Source organism: Mauremys reevesii, linkage group 13 (genome assembly GCF_016161935.1).
Source record: "Mauremys reevesii isolate NIE-2019 linkage group 13, ASM1616193v1, whole genome shotgun sequence".
In the NCBI taxonomy this organism is placed as follows: domain Eukaryota; kingdom Metazoa; phylum Chordata; order Testudines; family Geoemydidae; genus Mauremys; species Mauremys reevesii.
Window position 1 is genome coordinate 5,236,200 of NC_052635.1, and position 20,392 is coordinate 5,256,591.

The window sequence follows — 20,392 nt, forward strand, 5'->3', positions numbered from 1 at the left end:
CCAGTAGGACCTGGAAGGGAATTGTGGGAGTGGGGGTCAATATGGGGCTTGGCCTGGTGGTGGGGGCTCTGCTGGGATTAGCTGGGCCCAGGGGGTGGTGACTGCAATTCCAATGTGACCACCAGGGGGCTGCGAGGTGCAGGAGGATAGAATGGGGGGAATCGGAGAACTCAGGGGATTGAGGGACCTGTTGGAACAGATTTGCCCTCCCGGGGACAAATGGCTCCCAGCCCCACAGAGAGGCCTGGGGACCCTGAGGAACTTACGTGGAGAGCCGGCGGGTAGCTGGGGAAGGAAGGGAAAGAGATGGAATTAAAGTGAGATTCTACGGAGTCTCTTGTCCCCTTCTCTCCCCCGTTGTGGTGCCCCCTAAGGGGGAGCACCCTGCCATCCCGGATGCCTGGGACCCATCCCCCTCCCAGTTTGTTGAGCCCCGGGTCTGGGACCTGAATGGCTCCCTCAGCGGTGAGGTGACTGTGCTGCTTCTTGGATGCCTGGGTCCCATCCCCCATCCTGTCCCCTACCCGAAGTTGGCTGGGTCTCAGCCCATTCCTGGTATTCCCTCCCCCCAGAGGCAAATCACTCACAATCCTTTGTATAGGAGTCTGCTGTGCCAAGTTACCCACAGTCCTTTGCAGCAGAGTCCTGTGGTACCCAACTACCCATGATCCCTTGCATGGCTGTCCTGCTGTAGCCAGTTACCCATAGTCCTTTGCAACTGGCTCTTGCTAGCCCACTTCACTCCTTGTGGGGGCTGAGAGCACTGAAGCCGCCCCTAGGTGAGAACACTCCTGTTTCTCATGCCTGGGTCCCATTCTCCATTCTATGCCTCACGCACCTGCCTTCTTCTTCCTGCAGAGGCAGATGAGCAGCAGCAGCAGAGCCAGAGCCGTGGCAGCCCCACTGCACCCAGCCACCAGGGGGATGGGCAGAGACCACTCTGGTAAAAGGAGGGGATGAGTTAACAGCCAGGAACAAGGGAGGGGGCAGCGTCTGGGGACCCACTAACAGCTCCAGACCCCAGCTGGTACAGGGAACAATCTGGGCCCTCCCCTTTAAGGTGGGTTTTTTTGCCTGCCAGATGCTCCTGGTACCATCCATGGTAAAATGCTGCCACCTGGTGTCCGGCTCAGGTACTGCACCTTTGGATCCACATGTGGTTCTCTCACCCCCTCTGACACATGCTGTGTCTTGGTTCCAGGGTCTCCCCCAGGGGAGCAGGTGTAGGGTGCTGGGGTTATTGCGGGTGTGATTACAGGCCTCACCTGTCACAGTGACGTTCACAGCCTGGCTCCTGGGGGATGGGATCCACCTGCTGCTCATGTTCACCTCGTACCCGCAGCTGAATTCCCCGGTGTTGCTGGGACCGGCTCGCAGGATGCTGAGCACAGAGAAGTTCATAGAGCCGGTGCTGGGCTCTGTGGTGCTGATCTCAGACCCTGTGTCCCCAGGGACGAGCTCAGCTCCATCCTTGTTGAAGTGAAACCTCCTCTCGCTGGCGTCCCCGGGGGCCATGCAGGTGATGAGCAGGGGGAGCCCTTCACTCACCACTCCGGACGGTGGATCCACCCTCAGCACTGGCTGGGGAGGGGGATCTGAGGGGAGCAGGACAGGGCAGAGGTCAACAGAGAAACCATATGCTGAGTGTGGGGAATGGGTGGGTGTACTGTATAATGGGCACTAGGGGGCAGCAGAGGATGGGGGTGGGGAAGGGCGGCTGTGCTGTATAAGGGGCACTAGGGGCAGCAGAAGGGTGGCTGTACCATCTAATGGGCACGTGGGGCCGGGGAGGGGGGGGGTGGGGAGGGGCAGCTGTACTGTATAATGGGCACTAGGGGCAGCAGAGGTGGGGCTGGGGAAGGGGCGGCTGTACTGTATAATGGGCACTAGGGGCAGCAGAGGTGGAGGTGGGGACGGGCGGCTGTACTGTATAATGGGCACTAGGGGGCAGCAGAGGTGAGGTGGGGGAAGGGTGGCTATACCATCTAATGGGCACTAGGGGCAGCAGAGGGTGGGGTGGGGAGGGGCAGCTGTACTGTATAATGGGCACTAGGGGGCAGCAGAGGGTGGGGCGGGAAGGCGGCTGTACTGTATAATGGGCACTAGGGGCCGCAGACGGTGGCGGGGGGGAAGGGGCGGCTGTACTGTATAATGGGCACTAGGGGGCAGCAGAGGGTGGGGGTGGGGAAGGGGCGGCTATACTGTATAATGGCCACTAGAGGCAGCAGAGGGTGGGGGTGGGGAAGGGGCGGCTGTACTGTATAATGGGCATTAGGGGCAGCAGAGGGTAGGGGTGGGGAGGGCGGCTGTACTGTATAATGGGCACTAGGGGCAGCAAAGGGTGGTGAGGGGAAGGGGCGGCTGTACTGTATAATGGGCACTAGGGGCAGCAGAGGTGGGGGTGGGGAAGGCGGCTATACTGTATAATGGGCATTAGGGCGGCTGTACTGTATTATGGGCACTAGGGGCAGCAGAGGGTGGGGGCAGGGAGGGGCAGCTGTACTGTATAATGGGCACTAGGGGCAGCAGAGGCAGGGGAGGCGGCTGTACGGTCTAATGGGCAGTGAGGCAGCAGGGGCGGGGCAGGACTGTCTATCATGTAGAATGGGGGCTGGGGGGGTCCGTACCAGTCACTCTCAGTGGCACCGGGTCGCTGGGGGGTGAGCGGAGGTGGCGCCCATGGAGCTCTGTGCTGTACCCACACCGGTAGGTCCCGCTGTCGCTGGGGGTGATGTTCAGGGAGAGCCGGGGCCCCGGCTGCTCTCGAAGTGCCTCCCCGTCTCTCCGCACCCAGTGGGCCCAGGGGACGTAGGGCCCAGCGGGGACGACGCACTCGGCCGTCACCGTCTCCCCCGTCACGTAGAGCGGGAGGGGCGGGATGAGCCGCAGGGATGGGGCGGGCGGTGCTGGGAACACGGAGACGGAGACGGGGTCGCTGGCATTGGAGGGCACTGCCCTGCCCTGGATCAGCTCCACGTAGGCGCAGGAGAAGGACCAGGTTGCGTTTCTGGCGCCATTGTCTTGAAGATCCATCTGCCGAGTCCCAGCGTTTCCCGTCACGGATCCTAGCGGCTCCCCGCTCTCGTAGAGCCCGTACTGCACCGGGGAGGCACCGGGGGGAGCCGAGCAGTTAATTTCCACCCTGTCTCCAGCCACGTAGGCCGGATAGTCTGGAGACAGGGACACCGAGGGCTTCCCAGGGGGATCTGGGGAGGAAACATGCCTCAATCTTGGCCTTTTGCCACAGACGGTCTCCAAGTGGTCCAGGGGGGAGCTGGGGACAGCAGGTCTTTGCCCCCCAGCTCCTGCCAGAGGTTGGTTCAGGGCATCCCACCGCCGATGGTCAGAAACCTTCTCCCCTTGGCCAGCCTCCCGGCTCATCTCATCCCCTTTGTTCTCTTGCCTGCTTTGGCTGCCATCGCACAGCCAGGGACGGGGTGCAGGGATGCAGGGGGATGGGGTGAAGGGACGCAGGGGGACAGGGTGAAGGGATGCAGAGGGTGAAGGGCAATAAGAGTTCGGGTGCAGGGGGAAGGAGGATGTGGAACGGGGGACAGGGTGAAGATGGACAAGGTGCAGGGGTGCATTGGGAGGGGTATCAGAGACCAGACCGAGCTCATCTGTCACAGACACAGAGATGGGCCGGCTCTCTTCAGATGGCACCTCCCGCCCAGTGTGCAGTGCCCAGTATGCACAGACGTACAGCCCGGCCGTCCCCATCTGAGCCCTGAGCTCCAGCCAGGCGCCCCCCATTGGCTCAGGGACCCTGTCAGTGGTCAGCCCCCTTCGTTGCCTGTAGAATCTGTACCCGGCCACCTCCTCGCCCTGGGGAGCCAAGCACCTGAGGGTCACCCGCTCCCCCGGAACGTACACAGGGTGTGTGGGAGCCAAAGTGAGCCGGGGGGGCAGGGGGTGACTCTGGGATAGACAGAGAGAATGGGGGGGAGAGGGAAAGAGCTCACATGAGACCCCCCAGTTCATAGCTGGTGAGCCCAGAGATGGGAACCTGCCCCCAGTGAGTCTGTGCTCCCAACCCCCCGCCCCCCGTTATCTCCATTTGCCCCCTGCAGCCCAGCTCCTCTGGGTAGACAGCACCAGAGCTGGTGTCACGGAGCAGCACATGGTTAGATCACCAGTGAGAGGCGCCCCCCCGGGTGGCCCTGATCCCTCCCCAGCTGTGCCGGGCCACACGCAGAGCTGGTGTGTCCCTACGACCGGCACCACCCACTGTGGGTCAGGCTGCAGGGAGGTTTTGTCTGTGCTCTTTGGTGTTCCCTCTCTGGATGGAGAGAGAGACCAGGCAGGAAAGACATCTCCTGAAAACGCCTGAAGAGATCCAGCTAAGATTTAAAAAATTGTAAGTAACAGCAAGGAAATGCCTTAGATTATCTTTTGTTTTAGCTTGTGAATTTTCCCTATGCTAAGAGGGAGGTTTATTCCTGTTTTTGTAACTTTGAAGCGGAGCCTAGAGGGGAATCCTTTGTGTTTTAAATCTTTTTATTACCCTGTAAAGTTACCTTCCATCCTGATTTTGCAGGTGTGATTCTTTTACTTTTTCTTTAAATAAAGTTCTTCCTTTAAGAACCTGATGGATTTTCAGTGTCCTAGAGACGAAGGGTCTGGTCGGCACTCGCATTATTCTCGTCTCCCCAGGAAGGGGGGGGGGGAAGGGGGTTGGGGGAATATTTTGAGGAACTAGGGACTCCAAGTGACCCTTTTCCTGAATTTTTGTCTAAATCACTTGGTGGTGGCAGCAATACCGTCCAAGGACAAGGGAAGGATTTGTGCCTTGGGGAAGTTTTTAACCTAAGCTGGTAGTAATAAGCTTAGAGGGTCTTTCATGAGTATCCCCACATCTGTAACCCAGAGTTCAGAGTGAGGAGGGGACCCTGACAAGCCCTGTCGGCGGCTTCTCTCTCTCTCCACCCAGTGCCACCCTCCGAAGGGACGTGCACTCACCCAGCACCAGGATGTGGACGGGGTCGCTCAGCCCGGATGGGATCTCCTGCCCCGATTCCAGGAACCAGTACCCACAGCTGTACGCCCCGGAGTGGGATGGGGCCAGAGGGGGCAGCCGGAGGGCGCGGCTGAGCTGGAGTGGGTCAGGACCAGGCATCTGGGAATCTAGGTTCTGACCGTCCTTGAGAAACTGGATCCTCAACAGCGTGTGGCCCCCAGGAGCTGAGCACGTCAGGGTGACGGAGTCACCGGGGATGTAGGCGGGATGGGACGGGGACACAGAGAGCTGGGGGGCAGCTGGGGGGACTGGGTGACATGGGGAAAAGGGACAGGGGACAACATGAGACAAGGGGAAGCGAAATCAGCCGGGGCAGCAGAGACCCCACCCCCCCGACACAGGGCAGGGCTCATCCCCTCCAGCGGAGGGCGCAGGGACACACACACACACACACACACACACACACACGAGCACACACAGGGCAGGACTCATTCCCTCCAGCAGGGGGAAGCCTGGACACCCACTCCCCCACCCAGCCGCGACACCTCCCCACCCCCCTGGCTGTTCATGGTGATGGTCCCTATCAATCATCTGTTTCGCCTCTTCCCTGCCACCCTCGGCTCCCAGTGTGTCCCCGGCCCAGGGAGTCGCTCTGCGGCGGAGGCTGGAGGCTCCTGCCCGTGGGTCCTGCGGGGAACGTGGTCTCACCCAGCACGGAGATGACGACGGCCCCACTGGGGGGGGATGAGATCTCTCTCCCGGACTCCCACCTCTGGTACCGACAGGAGTAGGTCCCGGCGTGCCCCGTGCCCACGCTGGCGAGCTGCAGGGTGGGGCTGTCGCTGAGCAGAGGTGAGGGGAGCTCCCCTCCGTCCTTGGAGAACTGAACCGTGGCCAGCGTGGGAGCCCCAGGAATCGAGCAGGTCAGAGCCACGGCTTCTCCCACGACGTAGACCGGGTGTGCTGGGCTCGCGGTGAGCCAAGGGGCAGGCAGGGGGGCTGAAAGAGACGGTGAGGGGGAAGGAGTCCTACGGGATTTGGGAGCACCCGGCCCACTGCGGGTCAGTGCACTTTGGGAGCCATCACCTTTAGGTTAGTTGTCACCTACAGATACACCTGCCCCCATCTCACCAAGGAGACGCCTTCAAACGGCCACAGCTGACAAGCCAACCATGGGGTGCCGGCTCGGAGGAGGCTTTGAGCTGGGGGGTGTCCCCTGCTGGTGAACCTTTCTCTAGCCTCATCTAACAGAGCTGGGTCTCATCCAGCCAAGGCGGCTCATGCTCTGCCATCCCCAGATCCCAAATTCACTCCCCACTGCCCGGGGCATGACCCAGACCCAACCTCCGGAGGTGCGGGCGCTAGCTAGCATGGGACTGAGGTTTCCTCACCACAGCCGGGCGGCAGGGATGGTCCTGGTGTGACATGTGCTAGAAATGAGTGGAATGAGAAAGGCCGGCTGGATGGGGCAGGTGAGTTTGTATCTCCAGCGCAGCTAAAATGTCATGTCCCCTGGTTTAACCCACTAGCCCCCCCAGAGCCGGGGATAGAACTCAGGGGTCCTGGCTCTAAGCCCCCCAGCTCTAACCACCACTCCCCTCGCAGAGTGAGGGGTGGGACCAAGGAGTCCTGGCTACCAGCGCCCGCCCCCCTCTCCTTCTCCCCTTGCCTGGAGCCCAGAGAGCGAAGCTGAGCAGGTTGGGGACTCTGGCCCCAGTATGTCCCAGTGGCTGCTGGGGGAGAATTACCCGGTGCCCCAACCCCCCGGCCGGGTTAGTGAGACTCACCGATCACAGCGATGGGCACAGGGGGGCTCTCCCGGGAGGGGATCTCCTGGCTGGCTCGCAGGACCCAATAGGCACAGCTGTACTCGCTGGGATCTCCCACCTCCACTGTGAGCATCTCTAAGGGCCCCGTGGCCCCTGCAGGCAGCTCCTCGGGGGCCCGGCCTCGGTGTCTCTTGTAGAACCTGTATCCAGCCACCTCCGGGCCCCCGGGAGCCGAACACTCCAGGGTCACCCGCTCTCCCCACACGTACACAGGGTGCTGGGGGCTCAGAGAGAGCGCAGGGGCTGGCAGGGGATCTGGAGCGAACGGGGAGAGGACTCAGTGACCAGGGCCCTACCTTCAGCCCCCCCAGCTGATCCCAAGAACACCCAACCCACCTTCTTCTGGTTCCTTTTCTCCCACCGCTAGATGCTTCCCTCACCCCCCCACCCCCTCGTCTCTCTCCCTGACAACCCAGGGGAAAGCGCCACCCGGGAGCTCAAAGGGCAGGGATGTAATTCAACCCTCAGGAGCCCTATGGGAAGTGGGTCAAGACAGTTACATCCTTGTTTCACAAAAGGGGAAACTGAGGCATGGAGCATGACTGCCAACTCAGAGGAACTCTCAGGAATAGAACCCAGGAGTCCTGTTGTGACATTATTGACGTAAACTGTGACCATATAGATCATTGTTGCAACCACTGTTATATATTTGCAGCAAATATTGTACAAAGGTTGTCGTGTTAGACAGTGGTACCCAACATGGTGCCTGCGGGGCCATGGCGCCCGCCGGGGCTTCTATGGGCGCCCGCCTACTGTGCCCCACCGCCGAGGAGCGCGGCCGCTGGAGCTGACAAAATGCCTTCGAGAAGCAGCAACACCAAAAAGCGTCGCCGCCGAAATGCTGCTGCTTCTCGGCGGCGACACCTCTTGATGACGCTGCTTGTTGGCGGCATTTCGGCAGCGACGCTTTTTGGCGTTGCTGCTTGTTGGCGGCATTTCAGCGGCTGCTTGTCTGGCGGCCGCGCTCCTCGGCGGCATTTCGGCGGCTAGTCGTCCGGCGCCCACCCACACTGAAAGGTTGGGGACCACTGGTGTAAGGTGTCTATGATTATGGGATCCGTAGTTGTGTACCATTTTGGTAGCTGAAGTTATGAAGATTGGCTATGTTCCTGATTGTCTCTCAGTGTGTCTTGATTCTAAATAGCCTCAGTGAAGCTTCTTGACAAAGGACTATTCTCACTAAGTGCCCCATCAAGAAACACTTAACTGACGATGGACTTTGGGAGATGCCAATCCACATTGGAGCTTTCCTGGGACCGTTCAAACTAACATGTAAACAATGGCATCGGCCTGCAAACCGAGTCATGCATGGACATGTGACTCGTCCATGTGACTCCAGACTCCATCTTGTTGCTGTGATTTTCACAATAAGAATAATGTGGTGTCTTTCCATGGGCAGAGGATATAAAAGGCCCTGAAAACTCCTCCATCTTGTCTTTAATTCTGCTTCTGACCTCCAGAGGAACCGTGCTGTAAACTGAACCTCTAAACAAAGGACTGAATGACCCATCCCAGCTGGGGATGTTCCAGACACTTGATTTGAGCCTGCAGTTTATTCCATCACTGCTACAAGCCTGAACCAGGAACTTTCCCCTTACCCTATGTAATTGATTCCATTTAACCAATTCTAACTCTCATCTATATTTCTTTCTACACTTGCACTTCCACCCTTCGACCCTGGTGGCTACCCTCTGCGCCCCAACACCGAAGAGCAAATCAAAGCGTTACTCGGCACCAAACCCAGCCAGAAGTGCAAGGACAAGTCAGCTGGAGAAAGAGCCCCAGAGACTGACTGTCCAGCCCGCTGAGGTCGACCATCCAGTTGCCTGGTCTCTGTCGCTCTCCTTGCCATGGGATGCTGTGATGGCCAAAAGCATATCTGGGTTCCCAAAGGTACTGGATCCATTCATGGAGGACAGGTCCATCAATGGCTCTGAGCCAAGATGGTCAGGGACACAATCCCATGCTCAGGGTGAGGCTGAACCTCTGACTACTACAAGCCACGATGGACGCCTGGGCTGGATCCTTCCATAACTGCCCTGTTCTGTACGCTCCCCCTGAAGCTCTGGTATGGGCCACCATTGGAGACAGGCTACTGGGCTAGACGGACCAGGGCCCAGCATGGCAGCTCTTATGTTCTGACGCTGGTCCCTGCTGTCACTTGCTGAGAGAAAGAGACCTCACCTGTGACTCTGATGGAGATGGGCTGGCTCTCTAGGGAGGAGATCTCCTGCCCAGGTTCGGCTACCCGGTACGTACAGGTGTACGAACCAGAATCCTCCATGCCGAGTCTGCCAATCTGGTAACTCTGAGAGTCCTCCAGGGCCTGTCTCGTGCATGCCACTTGTTCCCCGGCCTTGAGGAAGCAGAACTGCATCTTCTTCTCCCAGCTGGGAGCTGAGCACGTCAGGGTAACAGACTTACCAGTGGTGAACTCAGGGCCCGTTGGGGACAGCCGCAGAGTTGGCCGAAAGTTTTCCGGGATCACGGAAGGCCCTGAAGAGAGACAGTGGGGACTGAGCCCTTCAACAACCCCCAGGGCTATGGAGCTCCCTCCACCCAATCCCAGGAGATGGGTGATGTGTCCAGAGGGAGACGACACCCAAGTTCATTTGCTACCACGCCATAGTTCCCTCCTTGGTCACTAATGTTCCTTCCCCACCCAGAGATGTTTTCTTTGAGGAGCATCAGTTCTGGGTTCACCCACTTTTCATTTACTGATTTTCTCAGTTTTCTTGCCCATTTCAGGGAAGGTTGATTGGTCTTTAAAGACCATCAGGCGATGCTCCTGGAATCAGGCAGGTGTGAGCCTACAGCTAACCCAACAGGCCAACTGGTGCTCGGTCTCTGTGGAGACAGTGAATTTAATAATTCCTGAGAGTCTCCCAGCAGCAGGACTGGGAACTGCAGGGAGATGCCTCTGCGGACACCGATTGGGACCTGCAAGGCCAGGTTTGGACTGGCAGATCTCAAGGAATTTGCCGGCAAGGCCGATAGGTGGGAATGTCAGGGAGGTGACGGACATTTCAGCAGCACCACAGCTCTCCCTTGCTGAGGAGAGTGTCACAGGGATTTAGTTACTAACACGACCTCCCTTGACAAACCAGCTCTTCTGGACAGGAGCGCTCTGATTGCCCAGAGCAATCACATTGCAATGGCCGAGCATTTTAACTCAACGACCGTCTTGTGCGATTCTGTTCCCACCTTCCTTTGGAGGTTCAGCCAAAGATGGAGACCAACTGACCACAGCAAAGGTAAAGATTCCCCCATCCAAAGTGGAGTCTGCAGTCTGGCCCAGATACCAACCCCCCAGTATCAGACAGGATTCATCAGCTCTACAGATAGATTGCTCAGTCCATTGCAGATGTACTGGTCGGTAGCCCACAACCCCTCCATTCTGCAGGCCAGACGTCTGAACAGCCATCGCCTGAACCAAGAGGTGTAGATGGAATCATGACTCACCTATCAGATGGATTGAGAGGGGGGCACTCGGCAGTGACTGGATCGTTCTTCCTGAGACATTCACCTCATAGCTGCAGGTGTAAGGGCTGGTAGCATCTAAATCAGACTGACGGAGCTGGAGACGGGCACCCGGCTGTGAGACAATGACATTCCCCTGCCTCAGGAACTGGTACCTTGTAGCCATGTGTCCCGGAAGGGCCAAGCATAGGATGGTAACAGGGCTGTTCCCGGGGGGATCAGAAATCACAGAGATGGATGGAGCAGCAGGGAAATCTGCGAGGAGCAACAATAGGAGAGAAGAGGGGGTGTTAATGTACCGAGAGTGTGGAAACAGCAGAGCAATTGCGGATGAGGAAGTGGGGTGTAAAGGTCAAATCAAGGCATGGGCTGGGAGCCAGGACTCCTGGTTTCTATCCCCGGTCCTGAGAGGGGAGTGAATTTCAGTTCTTGAAAACCTGACACAACTAGAAGGAGGAGAACCAGGTAGTGAAACTCAGCTGATGCTCTTGACAGCACTGTAGGCAGAGGTGGCTCCAGGCATCAATGCTCCAAGCGCATGCGGGGGGTGGCAAGCCGCGGGGGGTGCCCTGCCAGTCTCTGCAAGGGCGGCAGTCACGCGGCCTTCGGCGGCTTGCCTGTGGGAGGTCTGCTGGTCCCGCAGATTTGGCGGAAATTCGGCAGTGGGTACGCCGAAGCTGCGGGACTGGCGGACCTCCCACAGGCAAGTTGCCGAATCTGCAGGACCAGGGATCTCCCACAGGCAAGCCGCCGAAGGCAGCCTGCCTGCCGTGCTTGAGGTGGCAAAAAAGCTAGAGGCGCCTCTGACTGTAGGGGAAGAAATGCCAGGGACCCCATGTGACATTATTGACATGATCTGGGACCATATAGAACATGGTTGCAACCAAAGTCTTGTAGTGGCACCAAATCTTGTATAAAGGGGGTCAAATGAGGTGTCTAAGTCAAGGTTATGGTTTGCTAGGTATAATTATGGTGTCTATATCTGTGCGTCATTTTGTAGTTGAAGTTATGAATATTGGCTCTGTACTGTCTGTACTTCAAACTTATGCTCTGCTTCTGGGTGACATCCCAGACAAGTTGGTGTTAGCTCTGCCTAGCCTGCTTGATGGCCCATTAAGGACCATCAGCTACACAACTGACCCATTGAGAGAAGGCAGACACACCTTGTAACTCAGCAAAGTATGCAGGGGCTTTCCCATGTGACTCCAGACTCCATTTTGCTGTAATTTTCCAAAGTAAGAACAAAGAGGTTCTTACACCTGGAAAAGACTATAAGAGGCTGATGCCCCATCTGCATCTTGTCTTCAATCCTGCTTCTTATCTCTGGAGGGACTTTGCTACAAACAGAAGCTTTGAACAAAGGACTGAATGACCCATCCCAGCGGGGGATGGACTCCAGAGACTTTATTTAAACCTGCAGTTTATTCCATCACTGCTACAAGCCTGAACCAAGAACTTTGCCATTACTGTATGTAACTGATTCCATTTAACCAATTCTAGCTCTCATCTCTATCTTTTTCCTTTTATGAATAAACCTTTAGAGTTTAGATTCTAAAGGATTGGCAAGAGCGTGATTTGTGGGTAAGATCTGATCTGTATATTGACCTGGGTCTGGGGCTTGGTTCTCTGGGATCAAGAGACCCTTTTTTCTTTTACTGGGATGTTGGTTTTCATAACCATTCATCCCCAGGACAAATGGCACTGGTGGTGATACTGGGAGACTGTCGTGTCTAAGGGAATTGCTTGTGACTTGTGGTTAGCCAGTGGGGTGAGACCAAAGTCCTCTTTGTCTGGCTGGTTTGGTTTGCCTTTGAGGTGAAAAAACCCCAGCCTTGAGCTGTGACTGCCCTGTTTTAAGCAATTTGTCCTGAATTGGCACTCGCAGTTGGGTCCCACCAGAACCAGCATCGTTACACCCCAGCTCAGCCAGGCCTAGGAAACAGTCGCTAGGGCCAAGCAGGGATGTCTGCGCTCTGAGATGGTCTCCCACCCAGACTCTGCTCCCCAGGATGGGCAGGTGTGTGCTTTCGGGGTCCGCATCACAGCTGTGAGCCCCAGCTGAGCACCCCTGTTCTGAGCAGGGAGATCTGCAGAGACCTGCACCCCGATTTCATCGCTGAAGTGATATCTCCCTCCTGGGAGCCGAGCACCGGAGAGTAACACGCTCCCTGGGGAGATAGAGAGAATGCTTAGGGGCTAGAGAGAGCGTGAGGGCTGGCTGCCCCCTGCACTCCCAGGGGCTGTGAGAAAGCGTCCTAGGAGATGCTGGTTCAAACCGGGCTCCTTTAGGGCCTGATGAGGTGAAAAGGAAGAGGCCCCCGGCTTGCACTCCAGGCTGTGCTCACGCAACGTGGCCGGCGCAGTGCTTGTGGTGAGACCATGCGGACAAAATATACAAAGTAAATAGCCCGAAATAGATCTCGTCATCATTGTTCTTACTTTGCCTAGTGGTAAATGTCAGTTATGAAGGTTGGAAATATTTCTCTGTTGCGTTGTGTGTGGGCAGCAAAATCGGTGTTTATTGACAAAAATCGAACGCAGAACAGACGTCTGTTCCGGACTACGTCTGCCAAGAGGCACAGCGCTCACCTCTCTAGTTGAATTGCTGCAATGCAACATGGGGGGCTTAGTTCTGAGAGGGGGGCTGGCCAGGAAAGGAGAATGGGGCCACCAAACACCAGCACTGAAACTCCCATCAGGCACCACAGCCGCTCTGAGAGATACAGGATACGAACAGAGCCAAAAATAAAGGATTTTGTTTCAAGAAGGGGAAAATGTCTCATTCTGATCCACAGTCTTTAAATGAAACATTCTGACGTGTCTGCAATGAATTTCAACCCTCCCCTCCCATCCCATGCGAGGACTTTGGAGGACAGAGTGAGAATTCAAAGAGCTACAAGCACTATTGAACAGACCATCAGGAAGCTCCTTCAAGCCAGAATCAAACCAGCAACCTAAAACTTGGCCACGTTCTTGAAATCTACAGTCTGCCTCGCCACCAGCTCAGGTGCTGAAGGAATCTCTAGAGCTTGACAGGTTTAGCTTAACCAAGGTGGAGGGGTGATTTGATCGTGGTCTGTAAGTGCCTAATGCGACGACAGAAATCTGATACCAAAGGGCTCTTCAATCTGGCAGCCAAAGATCTAACAGGATCCAGTGAATGAACATTGCAGCTAGACAAATTCAGACTGGGAATAGGGTGGAATAAGGGAGGCCACGGGAATTCACCACTGGAGGATCGTACCCAGTGGTGGATTCTCCATCACTGGCCATTTTTAAAACCAGGGTGGATGTTTCCCTAGGAGATCTGCTCTAGTTCAAACAGGAATTATGCTGGGGACAGCTGGTGGAGACGGGACTAGGGGATCACAGGGAGCCTTTCTGGTTTGAGAATCTGTGAAATGATTTTGGTTTGTTTGGGGGGGTTCATTTTTTGGGGGGGGGTAGGTGGAATGAAGGCAATGAGACCATCCATCAAGGGCAAGACCCTGGGGGTTGAAGTGAGCAGGCTGGTGACCCTCCCCACATATGAGGGGTTGGGGTCTCACCTGTGATGGAGATGGGGATGGGAATCCCCTATTAGACAGCAGGAGAAAGGGGACTCACCCATCACTGGTACCGGGACGGGCTGGCTGCGTGCAGAGTAGATGTGCCGTCCGTCTCTCACTGCCCAGTACTCACAGCTGTACGCCCCGGCCTTCCCCGTCTCAGCCGTCAGGACCAGCCAGGGCCCCCCAGGCAGGCCGGTGGTTTCTGTGAAGACCCGTTCCCCGTGCTGATTGTAGAACTGGTAGCTGGTCACCGCCTCCTCGTCAGGGGCTGAGCATCTGAGGGTGAGACGCTCCCCCGGGAAATACACAGGGTGCTGGGGCTGTACGATGATGGTGGGGGTTTGCAGGGCGGCTGAGGAAGGGCAGAGAGATTCAGGAGATGTTACACTCCCCCAGCCAAGTGTTGTCTCCCTATTTCTGTCCCCCTCGGCTATAGCCGGCAGCCCCTCGCAGCTCTCCTGGTGTCACCTGGTGTCTGCACCCCACAGGCCCCAGAGTTCTGGCTGCATCTCTCGTGGCTTCACCCCTGCCCATGTACTCCATGGGGATGGGGCAGGAGCCCCCTTCACCTCTAGGGTGTTCTGGTTCCCACTTGGCCATGCCATATGTAACAGGCTCTGCAGGACATGGAGCAGCTCACTCAGCTCCATGCAGGTGCTGAGACAGGACGGATGAGGGAAGTGGGGGTGGGGAGATGAGAGGAGATGGCAGCTAGGGAGAGAGATGGAAGCCCCCAGGCTCAAATTCTACCCCACCTCCTGGCTTGCAGCCAGAGCTGCTGAGATTTAACGTCTGGGGCCAGGGCTAGAGTCTGTTTCTGGGGTGCTCCATTTCAAGCAGCTTACAGGGGTCTGGTTCTAAGCAGGGGGGTGGCTCCCCCATCAGAGAATCCAGCACCTATAAGGCCTCCAGGGGACCTCAGAAAACTGAGCCCCCCACAAATCACCAGTCACTTTGGGAAGTCTTCCCGGGCCCCCCTGCAGGTCCCGAAGCTGGGAGCTGAGAGGAGCAGAAACAGGGTGAGATGCACTCAGAGGTGGGGTGGGAGAGTCCCTGCACACGATGCCTGGGAGCAGGGGGTCTCTATACACAGTGCCTGGGACCCCACAGTGAGAAGCCAGGCACTGAAGCGAATGCTGGAATCAGTGTCCCCTGTCTGGTCCCATTCCCCACCCCACTGACCAGCCAGTTCCTCTGGGGCAGGATCGGAGCTGGCAGCCCCGAGAGGTGAAAGGCCCCATGTCCCATTCTCTGACCCAATCAGCCAGACCCCCGCCATGGGGCCAGACTGGAACTTGAAGTCTGCCCCATGGGGTGACCCCCTTTCACGGAGGGGACCCACCTGGACAGACAGCTGGGAGGTGTGTGTGGATCGGGTCCCTCCTTACCTGCAGGTGACACCAGCTGGGGAAGGACCTGGAGAGAAGCTGAAGGAGAGAAGAGAAGAGACGGGGAGTGAGCGCTCCGGGGACGGCACAGGAGGGAAGGCCGCACCCCCATTCACTCCACTTTCCCCCTCCCTCCATTGCCCACTGCCTTCCCCCTCTCCCCTCGGCCCTGTGTGAGTCGGGAGGGACTCACCTGCAGAGCCGGGGCGGGGAGCTGCAGGCACCTGGTGCAGGTAGGAGGCGGCCCTGGCTGAGTAGAAGCTGACATGGGTGATGACTCGGTGCCTCCCCACCTGCAGTAACCGGACTCTGGGTGTCCATTCAGTAGATCTGACTGGACAGCGTCAGGTCCCCTTTTTGACTAGACTTTCTGGTTAAAGACCAGACAGGTGGCCACCCTATGGTGCACATGGTATTTAATAAGTATATGGAGCAATACCTATTTCCTAGAGCCGGAAGGGATATTGAAAGGTCATTGAGTCCAGCCCCCCGCATTCACTAGCAGGACCAAGGACTGATTTTTGCCCCAGACCCCTAAGCAGCTCCCTCAAGGATTGAACTCACAACCCTGGGTTTAGCAGGCTCAATACTCAAACCACAGAGCTATCCCTCCCCCTCATTCCTGCTCCTCCGCTGCCCCCCACTTTAGTCCTGGATCCCCCACACAGGGGTGGCTCTAGGAATTGCGCCGCCCCAAGCAGGGCGGCACGCCGTGGGGGGCACTCTGGCGGTCGCCGGTCCCGCGGCTCCGGTGGACCTTCTGCAGGCGTGCCTGCGGATGCTCCACCGAAGCCGCGGGACCAGCGGACCCTCCGCAGGCACGCCTGCGGGAGGTCCACTGGAGCCGCCTGCTGCCCTCCCGCGGCCCGCCGTCCAAAGCGCGCGCTTGGCGCGCTAGGGTCTGGAGCCGGCCCTGCCCCCACAGCCCATGTATCTCCGAGGGGAGCACGTTGCCCTCCAGTGCACGGCTCCCCAGGCGGACGGGCAGGGCCGCTCAGAGGATTCAGGGGACCTGGGGTCTTCAGCAGTTGGGGGCCCCCACTTCGGCGGTAATTTGGTGTGGGGGGGTCCTTCCACTACGGGACCCGCCACTGAAGTGCCCCGAAGACCTGCAGCGGGAGCCCCCTGCCGCTGAATTACTGCAGGAGACCCGGCACTTCGGCGGCGGGTCCCGCTTCGGCGGTAATTCGGGAAACGGAGTCATTTTGCAGGAGTGGGAGTGGGAGCAAGAGCTGGAGAGAGAATGAAAATGGGCGACAGAGGAAAAGGACAAAAAGCAAATTCTAGAGTGAGAGAAAGAGCAGGGAGTGAATGAGGCAGGGGCTGCAGGAGGGGGACAGAGGGGAAGGGGGAAGGAGGCAGGGGCTGCAGGAGGTGGGCAGATGGGAAGGGGGAAGGAGGCAGGGGCTGAAGGAGGGGGACAGAGGGTGACTAGGAGAGAAAGAACAGACACAGAGGAGGAGGCCAGAGGGGAAGGGGGGACCAAGGCAGGGGCGGAAGGAGGGGGGCAGAGGGGAAGGGGGAACCAAGGCAGGAGCTGAAGCCGGGTTGGGGGGGTCACTCACCCAGCACAGGGAGGAGGCCAGTTAGCTGCATACTGGGTTGAACTGGCCGAGGCTGGGAGCTGCATCCCCCGCGCCCGGCCCTGCCTCTCTGTTGAGAGCAGCCGGGGCCCCGGGCCCCTCGGTGCAGCGGGAGGAAGTGCTGTCCGAGGGACGCAGCCACCGCCCCGCCCCAGCACCGAGGTGTCAAGCGCTGCGGGCTCAGAGCCAGGCCGACCACGGCTGGGAATTGGGGCTCCCAGCATGCCTTGCAGCTACCAGCCACTGTGCACTGCCTGTGCCGACAGCTCCAGCCACACCCAATGCTTCACAGGATGTCCCGCCTGGGGCTGAGATGCAGCCAGCTCTGGGGTGGGGCGGCTGGGGAACAGCCGCAGAGCGACGCTGCCTAGGCCCCCTCATTCTGGGGTAGCAGACAGAACCCCCTGCTGAGCCCCCTGCCCCACTCCCTGCAGCACGGCACCCCCTGCTGAGCCCCCCCCAGCCCCTCCCTCGAAGCGCTGGGCAGGGTCTCAGTCCAGCCCCTCTCCCCACTTCCTGTAGCGTTTCCAGGAGCTGCTATTTGGGGACCAGGGCTGGGCTGTGGTCGGCCTGGCTCTGAGCCCACAGCGCTTGACACCTTGGTGCTGTGGCGGGGCGGTGGCTGCGTCCCTCGGACAGCACTTCCTCCCGCTGCACCGAGAGTGGCCCCCGGGGCCCCGGCTGCTGTCAGCAGAGAGGCAGGGCCGGGCGCGGGGGATGCAGCTCCCAGCCTCGGCCAGTTCAACCCAGTATGGAGCTAACTGGCCTCCTCCCTGTGCTGGGTGAGTGACACCCCGACCACGCAACCTGGTTCAGCTCCTGCCTCGTTCCCCCTTCCCCATCTGCCCTCCTCCTTCAGCCCCTGCCTCGTTCACTCTTTGCTCTTCATCTCACTCTACAATTTGCTTTTTGTCCGTTTCCCCTGTCGCCCATTTTCATTCTCTCTCCATCTCTTGCTCCCACTCCCACTCCTCCCCCTTCCCCCACCCCGGCCCGTTCATTCTTGTCTCCCTCTTCCTTCCGCTCTGTTTCCGTCCCCCAAACCAGGACACACGTCGGGTGAGGGCTGCAAAATGACTCCGTTTCCCGCAGGTCTTCGCGGCTTGAACAAGGCTGGTAAGACGCTGTGGCTTGGCTGGACCAGACTGTCTGCGAAACAATAAATAAACCCCACGCGACCGCCGCACCCCTCCTCTTTCCTGTGTCGTCCCCTCTGTGTCTGTTCTTTCTCTGCTAGTCACCCTCGGCCCCCCTCCTTCGGCCCCGGCTCATTCCCTGCCTCCCTCCATCAGCCTTCCGCACCTCGGACGCCTGGGTTCCTCAGAGATTAACAGGGCTGGAGCCTGTTTCCAGCAGGTTCAGTTCCGCACAGGCAGACTCCGGATGGCGCCCCTCACACCCGCCTGGGTCCCCCTCCATGGGGCTTTTCCCTGCTCCCCAAAGGCAGCTTGTGGGGGCTCGGTGTCTCCTTCGGGCTCTAGCTCTGCAGCTGGTTATTGTCTGCTGGGGGAGGCCCTGCCTCGGTTTCCCCATTGCCCTGCAACAGAGTATGTGCTGCTGTGCAGGGAGCTGCAGCACAGAGCCGCAGCGTGTTGTCTGATGGGGAGTTTCCCAGAAGAGCCGCCCCCGTCGTGCTCTGCAGCGCAGACCCCGCCTGAGATCAAGCCCCTCGTTGTGCCGGGTGCTGCGCAGACACGGATCAGGGCCCCGCTTGTGAATACACACAGTGAAACTGACAAGAATCGTGTCAGTTTCACCCAGGAGGGGTGAATCCACCAACCCCCTTCCATGTCCTGTCCCCTCCCAAGACACTGAATCTTTCTTTCTTTCTCCCTGTAACAGACTGGGATGGTCTGTAAATCCAGTATCCAGAGCCATTTGCCCCACACCCCTTGATCCTGCCCCCCATCACCCGTCCCACCCCAGAGCTCTCACCCCCCTCTTGTCTCCTCTCTTACAACCTGGCTGCAGATCCTCCCCTGGTCTGTGCACGGGGGTCTGTGCGTGTGGTTATTGGAAAGGGGGTGGCCTGGCTGGCTCTGGGGGGGGGAAATGGGCACGGGGCCTTTCCCCTCTGGGGCGGGGGGGGGGGCTGGCTCCCATAGGGCCCCTGGGTGGGGGGAACTGACTGGCTGGGGGGGGGGATGGGCGGTTGCTGCCTCTTGTCCCCTCCCCCACTTCCTGGCTCTCACTGGAGCTGGCTGCTCTCACCACAGACCTTGCTGGGCTGTTCCCCACCTGGGGCAGGGGCCTGGGTCCCTCCCTGCAGAGCCAGGCCCCGGCTGGGCAGTGTCTCGCCTGGGGCTGCTGGGCACAGACAGACCCTGTGGGTCTCTCCAGCTCCCGGCCCGCACTTCCAGCCTCGCCATATGGGGCCCCCTGAGTCCGCCCCTCTGCAGCCAGGGACAGGGCAGGGGGGAGCTCAGTGTGGGGCAGGGGGGGCATTTGGGGCCCTGGGTCTCCAGAGGTGCCAGTCGCCCCGGGTCCCTGTGGAGATGGGGGAGATGGAGACGCCGCCGCTCGTCTGGGGACCTGAAACCACCTGGGGTGATGGAGCGGGAGGGTGAAATGGGGGGAAAGAGGGTGGGTGAGGACCCAGGGTGGTTAGGATCTGGGGGGTGGGGGGCTGTGTAACGGGTGTAGAAAATCCCCCAAGAGCCCCCCGGTCTCCATCGCAAGGAGCCCCCCAGTGGCAGCAGGTGGTACTGCAGGTTCTAGCCCTACCAGGATCCCCCCAGTGGAAGCAGGCGGTACTGCAGCCGCCAGCCCCATCAGGATCCCCCCAGTGGCATCAGGCGGTACTGCAGCCTCCAGCTGTAGTGGGATGTTGGGGTGAGGGATGATCTGTTCTGTGGGTTACCTGCCATGTGCTGTTTCGCAGGCTGGGGGTATGCACCAGGCAGGGAAATGTACAGCCGAGTGTATCGTCCCTGCTGGGCTCCACATCCCCCAGGTCCCCTGGGTGCTGCGAGACACGGAGCCTGGGCCCTGGCTTGTCCTGAACGTCACCCCCAGCGACAGCGGGACCTACCGGTGTGGGTACAGCTCAGAGCTGCACGGGCGCCACCTCCGCTCACCCCCCCAGTGACCCGGTGCTACTGAGCGTGACTGGTATGGACCAGCCCCCGTTCTACATTATAGACAATCCTCCCCCGCCCCCTGCTGCCTTAGTGCCCATTATACAGTACAGCCACCCCTCCCCGCCCCCACCCTCTGCTGCCCTCTAGTGCCCATTATACAGTACAGCCGCCCCTTCCCCACCCCCACCCTCTGCTGCCCCCTAGTGCCCATTCTACAGCGTTGGGCTGAGCATTTCCAATCCGTACTGAACCACCCATCTTCCATCAATAACGAGGCGATTGACAGAATGCCCCAGGCGGATATTAACTACAGCCTGGATGTTCCACCATCAGAGACTGAAACCCTACAGGCCATCAGTCAGCTGTCTAGTGGCAAGGCCTCAGGATCTGATGTGATTCCAGCGGAAATCTATAAGGATGGTGGTGCAATGCTTGTTGACAAACTCACTCAGCTGTTCCAGTCCTTCTGGAATCAAGGGTCCATTCCTCAGGAATTGAAAGACGCGTCCATCGTACACCTCTAC

The 20,392-nt window shown here is 58.8% G+C and overlaps 1 protein-coding gene across 1 annotated transcript; it reads right to left on the reverse strand.

Annotated features, from left to right (window-relative positions):
• Nucleotides 1-262: 262 nt before the first annotated feature.
• On the reverse strand, nucleotides 263-16,801 carry LOC120380888 (immunoglobulin superfamily member 1-like). Its single transcript, XM_039498777.1, has 10 exons — nucleotides 16,771-16,801; nucleotides 15,206-15,244; nucleotides 13,873-14,169; nucleotides 10,249-10,521; nucleotides 8,971-9,282; nucleotides 6,745-7,041; nucleotides 5,666-5,956; nucleotides 2,628-3,206; nucleotides 1,266-1,595; nucleotides 263-285 (listed from the first exon to the last, which is right to left on the reverse strand). Exons 1-10 carry the CDS (start codon nucleotides 16,799-16,801, stop codon nucleotides 263-265), a joined length of 2,472 nt encoding a protein of 823 aa, XP_039354711.1.
• Between the last annotated feature and the right edge of the window lie 3,591 nt (nucleotides 16,802-20,392).

Bases quoted from the DNA above. Each gene is read 5' to 3' on its own strand.
- LOC120380888 (XM_039498777.1), bottom strand. From the start codon at position 16,801: ATGCAGCTAACTGGCCTCCTCCCTGTGCTGG. The intron at 3,207-5,665 runs GTGAGACCACGT...TTTCCTCCCCAG, and splicing joins CGTCGTCATCTCCGTGCTGG to ATCCCCCTGGGAAGCCCTCG. The intron at 286-1,265 runs GTGAGGCCTGTA...TTCCTTCCCCAG, and splicing joins TGTGAACGTCACTGTGACAG to CTACCCGCCGGCTCTCCACG.